Here is a 7,949-nt window from a genome sequence, read left to right as displayed (position 1 = left end):
CCCCCCCCCCCCCCCCCCCCCCCCCCCCCCCCCCCCCCCCCCCCCCCCCCCCCCCCCCCCCCCCCCCCCCCCCCAGTTCGCTGGAGGTGCAGAATGATATGCGAAGCCAATATTTCATTTCATGCAGGCGATTGGGCGGTCAGTGGGGTGCCAAACTTACTAAGGGATTTCCTTCACCATGGAGTGGGTGGGAACTTCAACATCCTGGGGAATGGCCTCGTCGAGAATGCGGTGGAGCTTGTCGATCACGCCGGGAGTGCGCATGCACCAGTAGAGGATAGCGCAGGAGGTGTTGGAGGTGGTGTCGGAGCCGGCGATCAATTGGGTCAGGGCCTCGGCGGTCAGTTCTTCGCGGCCCAGCTTGTTGCCGTTGCCGTCCTTGCCTTCCATGAGACGCGCCAGGAGATCGACACGGGTGTTGTTAGCCATGACTTCGGGGCGCAGACGTTCGTTAACCCGGGCCACGGCGATACCGGCGAGGTTCTCGACGGCCTGCATGCCGTCCTTGAAGAAGCGATCGGGAATATACTTGGCAAAGGGGATGAGAGACGGGAAGCAGCCCAGGGTGGCGGAAACCTCGCCACGGCGGTTCAGCACCTCGACGGCCTGGACGTATGACGGGGGCGAATCGGGCGTCTTGCGCATCTCGGCGATGTCCTTGCCCTTCTCGAGCATGCCGAACGGAGCTCCGAAGGCCAGGTCGCCGATGATGTCGAAAGCCAAGTAGTTGAACCAATTGAGGGCGTCAAGGGACGCGTAGCCGGTCTTGGGGTTGGCCTGCAGCTCGGCGAGCTGATTCCACTTCTTCACGAACAGCTCGATGTTGCCGTGGATGTATTGCTCGAACTGGCCGATCGACTTCATACTGAAGGTATGAGACACGGTCTTGCGCTTGCGAGAATGTTCCACACGGTCGCGGGTGTTGAATAAACCGCGACGGATGGAGACAAAGGCATCGTAGAAGTCACTGTGGGAGGTTAATCAATGTCAGCTAGCTGTCAGGACGGGGTAACTCCCAGAGAGGGGAACGTACGCCTTGAGGAAACCGTTTCCGTGTCCGTAGATGAGAGGAATGGCGGCATCGTCGGCAATGGAGATGTTTCTCGGAGCAAGGCGAACCAATTTTCCATTTTGCTTGTGGGCTTCATGCACGGAGAGGAAGCGGTGGCCCTTTCGGGTCTGCAGGACCAGCCAGAAGTTGGTGAAGCCGGCCAGGCTAGGGGCAGGGATGTCACGCAGGCGCCATAGCTGTAGGTACGGGACCAGATAGTAGGCAGCTAGCAGGGCCAGCAGGAAATAAGGCCCGTAGGGGGCGACTAGATCGGAAATCATATTGCGCAAGGAACGGGGCTAGGTGAGACAGAGCATGGTTAGCGAGCAGTCGAGCCACACGAAGGACAAACAAATTGAACAAATCGACCGTTTTGACCGATGCTCGTTGATTCCTGAGGCAGCAACGCGTGGGGATGACAGCCGTTGGACTAACCGGATTGGGACTGGCCCGAGGATCACCGCAGGCACTCAGGCAGCGAGGCACTCAGGCAGAAGATACAGAAAGAAGAGGTGAGAAGTCGAGTACACAGAATCTCGTCAAGTCAGTTTGATCCCATCACTCGTCGCAGATCAGATGTGTTCCAGAAAGAAAGCCCGGAAAGACTGAGCGTCCAAGGGCCATATTTAAGGTGACGAGGGCTGGGCAGCATCCCCGAGGCAATGACCGGCGACGGATGTGGGAATCGGGAGTCTGGGGTTTCCCTGCTCACCTGTCGCAGCCGACTCTGGCCCCCGACCCCGCCTCACCGCTCGGTTATCTCTGGAGGATTGACTCGCGCGTTCCATGGATGGCGCGGAGTTTGCGCTCAAGATGACTTTGCCTCCGTTGTCATTGGCGAGAGACGATGTCATCCTGTACCGGGGAGGACTCGATGCCTGGGGCAGCATCGCCGCCTACAATTTCAGGCAGGACTTCGGACATCGAATGCGGAAAAGAGATCGTGTCTCACTGTTTTTACTCCGGGGTAGAGTGACAAGACATGCACTCAGCAAGCAAAACGGTTGCAGAGATAAAAAAAAAAAAGCCAATTACTGCGTAGCATTGGAGGGTTCCCTGGTGGATGGAGCCAGGTGGTTGCCACCGGATCCTTGGGGGGAAGAAAGAATGTTGATTATTAACGTTGTTGTTTTATTTAATCCAGTCAATCGTGCATTTTTGACCTTCGAATGTTACTCAATTCACCAAACGTGCACACTCGGTCAACAAAAAAGATAGGGAGCTTCTCCCGAGACACAAGCCCAACGCGGGGGTCGAACCCGCAACCTTACGATCACCATCCACAGCGTGGAGGCCTCCCACAGGAGAGACACAAGAGACCTGGCACTTCTTTTTTTGGGTGGAAATCCACCGATAGTAGAAGTCGTATGCTCTACCGATTGAGCTAGCCGGGCTGGATAGGGGACTGAGTCTGGAAATAGTGCCTTTTATAGGAGGCTCACGCATCTTTTGGAGGGAAGGGCCACCGTCCTAAGGCGGCTTTTGATGACAGCTCTTTGCTCAGAGTCTCCGCATACATGTCGAAGAGATACTCGTTCATCTTCTTCGCTGATTCCCATTGCGCGATTAGAATCCACCCGTCATTAGCCGTACAAAGCTGGGCCTTGACAATGTCCCGTAACTATACGCTGTCTCGGTAAAGTTGGACATGCGCATTATGCCTTGAAAGATCCTCTTCGGTGAATTCAAACGGACAGCTGCATGGAAGCCCCAGAAGTTCCCAGTCATGAAAGAACCATATCAGAGAATTCCGTAGTAGAACCAGAGAGCCATTTGCAAAGAGTTGACAACAAGTAAAAGGCTCCCACAGTCGTCGATCCAGCTTCATTGCGTCGTAGACGGACTTATCATATGCAAGGCAGGACATCTCATAATATTTAGATTGGGCTGCTGATGCCTGTTCCTTAGCAGCCAATTTCTTTTCATCAGAATCTAGCTCGTCAAAGTTTTCAGGTAGCGCGGGAAATTCAATTCCCAGGTTGTACCTTTTTGGCGGCCGAAGGATTCGGGGAATTGTGCTTGTATGAATAGAGGAGCGGCCTGGGTTGACTGCCAATCAATCACACCCTCAACTATGGTTGGACCATCCGAGGAGACATAAATATCCGGTGCAAGTCGGTGTGCCAAATGGTTGAGCTTGCCCCTTCTAGCACGCGGGGATCGCGCGAAAGAACGGGCAGAATCAGTAACACTTTCTGTAGTAGATCACTGTACTCGTCGACAGATTGGCTATCATGAAAACGACTGAGATGGCGCTGTACTTACTCCCTATCGCCTGCAATAAAGGCTAGTTCTTGGTGTGGTTTAGAAAGTGCAAAGTTCAATACCGAGGTCCCTGAAAAATATTAGCATTCAAAACATGGAGTAAGGCAATCCCAGACTCACACGGCCCAGAATTTGATTTGGAATTATCATTAGACAAGATCGTATGATGCACAGCTCGACTACACGAAGGACCGATGCAAAATGTGCCGTTGGGGTCCAGAAGGGATAGGGGGGGTAATGGTGATATCCCGGTGGCGGAGAATCCCGCACAATGAGACTTCCATATGCTGGTAACTTTAAAGCCATAAGCTCTTTCTCCATCTCCACAATTTTGTCAATTACTTTATAGCGTTGACAAGGTGTTCATTGTTTCCCATCGTTCTGCCAGCGCAACTCTATCGATCTTTTCCATGATGATATATTCGGCGCCCACTGGGTTTGCCGGGTCTAAGCTCCACGCATATACTTCTGGGACTCGAATCGATATGCGAGATCGCACTGGAGACAATCACATAAGCATATATCGGGACATGTTAAGCTCGTAGGGAACGCACAGAATTTTAAAGTTGCTACTTCGGATGCCGTTGTCAGGACCGGCATCCCAGCATTTTGAAAAGGGATTTTTGCTATAACTTCATTGCCATTGTCCATCGCAATGAGAAAACCTTTGTTGAAGTTCCCCTCTAGCTTGGCAATGCGCAAGCATTTTGTGTCAGGGCCAAAGAGAGAGGCAGCTCGTGCACAAAGATTTTCGATATTGAACTTCACATAACGCTGCTCTAGTTGATGTGTCTCGTTTATCAACCATCGGCCAGAGGTATATCTAAACAAGTCGTCCAGGCCATGCGTGCCAGACTTTGAAAATTATCAGTTACTGAGGAGATAGGACGGGTAATTACGGGATAATAGGTATAGGTAGACAAACTAGTGTCCTTCATTATTGACTTGTTTCTATGTACTGTCTCACGAACGGTGTGTTTCGAGCCCATAGAGAGATATCGAACAGGGCCAGTTTGCCGTGTGCGGACATGGCGATTCAATAAACGAAAGAAGGATGGTTTCCCATCATCTGCTAAAATAGTTGAGTCTCCTATATACTATTCTGTCTGCTCTACCGCTGCTAATTGAGGACTTTCGGTTTGAGCTGGGAAGTAGCGAACGGCGCCGGCGCCCAAAAAGCGGACACTTGGTTAATCACAGCTCAGCTTGATAGGGTCGCCAAGAAAAAGGGGTAAGGTAAGGAAGGATCAGAGAATGTAAGAATCTCAAACGGTGTGCCACGGAAATACCCAGGGAGAACTTCCATAGATTGGGAAGAAAGGGTGCAATACAGAGGCAAAGGGGCAAATATCACAAGGAGACAAGGAAAAGGGAAAGAGCAGAGTGTGCTTTATACGAGTGTTATTTATGTATGTACAAACTTAGGTGACCATGCCGGGACGGCAAAACTAGCCTGAAGGAGAAATTTGTAGGGCCTCACTATATTTACAAATGCGAACAAACTCCCCTTGTTATGTGCATCGCCACTCATACAGTCCACTCTTCCTCTTCTCCGCATCCCACCGCTCAATCCACCCCTTCATGTTATCCCGACTCTTCCGACTACCCACGTTCACCGTGGGAATCACCCGACCGATCCGGAGTGCGCAGCAGAACATGGTAAGCTCCCGGAAGGAGCTGTGCTCGCTGTAGGGCACCCCAAAGCAGGCACTCTCTCGCGTACTGCCGCGCTGGGGGACCAAGTCCCTGGCCGTAAACGGCGTCTGCCAGCGAGCCGAATGAAGCACGGTCGACACCGGCGGATTGTCCAGCATCCGTCCGGCTGGAGGCCGATACGACCATCCGGTGGGCCGGAACCCCACCACGCGCGTAAAATGCGGTTTCATCGAATCCAGGTAGTCCGCTAGGGTCTCGGCCCGGATCTCGAACAGCGTCTGCATGTGCACTTGAGCTTCATGAGGGTCATCCGTCAGGAGAGATGACAGCTCGGCATCCTCTAGACAATTGCACACGCGCTGTTTGGCCGCCGTGGCGTAGATTTTGCTTTTCAAGGCCCGTGCTATTCCCAGACAGATGCGTTCCTTGCCAATACTATACGTCCCGATCACCACCAACAGTCGACCACTTGGCCCGGAAGACTGCTTCTGCGACTTTCCAGAGCCTGTAACGGAGGAGAAAAAGCGGCTCATCATGCCCTCTTGTCCCGAATTCGTCGACCTGGATTGTCGAACCATCTGACCAAACTCCTCGTCCGAGCCTTGATCGAGGCCAGCGCAGAGATCAGCACATGCTTTGATGACATCCCCTTGGCTTGGGAACGCATATTTAGGACTGAGGTAGGTAGTGTCGAGATAGCACGCGTCAATCCGCTGCTGGCGACTCCGGCCTGTCGCAGAATCTATAACCTCCGGACGGAGGAGTGGATGCTGCACATGGGTCGGAGATGCTCTAAAATCACCACAATGCAGGACACGTTGAATTTTGATCGATGACCCGGATTCCGTTGTTTTCTCGAACAGAAATAGTGCACTCCCGGGGCAGTGATTTGCTTCGATCAAGGTCACCTGCACCCCATTGGTCCCCGGAACGTCGTATTTCTTCTCAAATTCTAGGCTTACAAGCCATTTAGGATCGACTTTAAGTTGTTGGCGAACCAAGTTGGCTGTGGGTTTGCTGCAATATATGGGACCGTGGCGCCATGACGCCGTGAGACCAATGTAATGATCACTGTGGAAATGAGTGAGGAAGTAGGCACTACAGCCTTCAACCGCTCCGTAACGAAAGGCGTCCACGCAGATAGAAAATCCCGGAATAATCTTGTAGAACGGACAGGTGCGTTGATAAGCTTGTTTCCCCCGAGAAGCCACCTCTCGTGCTGCGGCAGTTGTCCACGCCGTGTCTTCGGCGTTGCCTGCCATGAGTTTTGAAAAAGCAGATCCCGTTTTCGATGAACTATTTTTTAGGTGAGGGTCTCTTTGTGCGGGCCTGGCTATTGATGCCCGGTCGGCGGGCTTTGAGCCGTTCGGCGAACTGACTGGCTTCAAGATTGTCGGAACGGTGCTCGGCTTCCCATCAAGACAGTCGTTCACGTGTACCGACACGTCCTGCAAGCCCATTAGTATAAGATGTTGATGAGAATATCGAAAACCACAACGTACAGCTTCGTTTGAACCTGGCAGCTGAGCCTGGCATATTGGACATGTGGGAACTACACGGCAGGAATTCAGGTCGCTTTCTTCTAAGCCGGTAGGATCGTTCAAATCATCGAAATCGATTGCTCCATCATCATCCCTATCTCCGTAGTCGTTCTCCTGGTCTAGGGGTTCGTCTTCGTTGAATTCGTCTTCTTCTATATCGTCAAAATTCGTATATTCATCATCTGCGACGTGGCTCGTGGCTTCTCTTACCAATGGTGGGACGACGGAGGCGGGTCGTGTACTGTCTATCGAATTGCGATCGTTATCATCGAGACGTGGTTGTTCTTCCTTGGTCTTTGTGTCTGTTTTCGATTCCGGCAGTTCTTCATTGAGATCCCCGAATCCACCAATATCATCCTCACTATCGGATTCATCGATAAACGGACCGCTAATTTGGCAAGCCTTAGGGGGTATCTGTGCAGGACTTGGTTCAACCTCTTTCGAAGCCTTCTTTTGCCCATCATCCAGAGGGGAATCCACTTTCCGCTTCTTCACAGCAGACCCATTCTCATTGTATCTCGCATCACCGAGCCCGTCTTCCTCGTCGGCGTCTTCACCCCAGATATCGTCCGGCGTTCGAGACCTCGGTCGTTGAGATCTTGTGCTCGCCCCGGTTCCTCCGAAAAGAGACCCTGCGCCATTTTTGTCTTCCAAGAATAACCCCCCGGCAGTGTCGACGGACTTGGAGCTACTCTGTCTTCGAAAGCCAGGCGTACTGTTCCCACTACTCGGCGAGCGTTCCGATTTCGTGGCAAATTGCGTAATTCGAGGCTGTCGCGATGTAGCTTGCGGGGGACCGTCCGTCTTCTGGAAGAAGTTGAGCAGGCTGCTGTTTCGCTTGACCGACCCCTTGGGTTTGGAGCTGAAAGGGACCTTTGCTGGGGTGGAGCCCTTTCTGGAATTGGAGACTGGCATGTTGTAACTGAATTGAGAAGTCCGGAGAGGTCGTTGGTTGTCGGAGTGGCGAAGATGGTCGGTCGGAGCGAATAATCAAATATAAGGAGCTATAATACCGGAGCATTCATCGTGTACAGGCTCAATATATTCTCGTCATATAATTATGTCGGATAGACATGACTGAAGAAGGCGAAGGAGGGTAAAGAAGACTAAAAGCGCGGCGCGGCGAGTCGCCATTTTCATAACGCGAGATCACGTGCCCCTTGACGGAATTACGGCAGCTTTACTACAGGCAATTAATGAATACGATCAATTCAATTCGTTCGTCTTTGCTATGCAGGATTAAAACACTTCCAGATAAAGGGTACTGCTTACAATCGCATCTTCAATCGAGTGGCCAAGTTCGGAGGGAATGAATCCCATTTATTATTTGTGAATCCGGGGCAGAGAAAACCCTCCCGGTCGCAGCGTCCGATTCCTGACATCTGACCCCAAATTGTAACAGCCCATTTCTCTCCTCCACGACCTGGATCTTCCTC

At 52.2% G+C, this 7,949-nt stretch overlaps 2 protein-coding genes across 2 annotated transcripts; both read right to left on the bottom strand.

Moving 5' to 3' along the window:
• Positions 1 to 159: 159 nt before the first annotated feature.
• KD926_004478 (uncharacterized protein) lies at positions 160 to 1,332 on the bottom strand (the record flags this gene model as incomplete). Its single annotated transcript, XM_053095185.1, has 2 exons — positions 160 to 967; positions 1,034 to 1,332. The coding sequence occupies 2 exons, from the start codon at positions 1,330 to 1,332 to the stop codon at positions 160 to 162; spliced, it is 1,107 nt and encodes a 368-aa protein (XP_052950128.1).
• Positions 1,333 to 4,827: 3,495 nt separating this feature from the next.
• Positions 4,828 to 7,428, bottom strand: KD926_004477 (DNA cross-link repair protein PSO2; the record flags this gene model as incomplete). The annotated part of the gene is made up of 2 exons (XM_053095183.1): positions 4,828 to 6,420; positions 6,475 to 7,428. 2 exons carry the CDS (start codon positions 7,426 to 7,428, stop codon positions 4,828 to 4,830), a joined length of 2,547 nt encoding a protein of 848 aa, XP_052950127.1.
• Positions 7,429 to 7,949: the final 521 nt, after the last annotated feature.

Source organism: Aspergillus affinis, assembly GCF_023601865.1.
Source record: "Aspergillus affinis strain CMG 70 chromosome Unknown NODE_214_length_31651_cov_83_889181, whole genome shotgun sequence".
NCBI classification, from domain to species: Eukaryota; Fungi; Ascomycota; class Eurotiomycetes; order Eurotiales; family Aspergillaceae; genus Aspergillus; species Aspergillus affinis.
The sequence above is the reverse complement of the archived record's forward strand: the minus strand, read 5'-3'. Positions and strand labels throughout refer to the sequence as shown.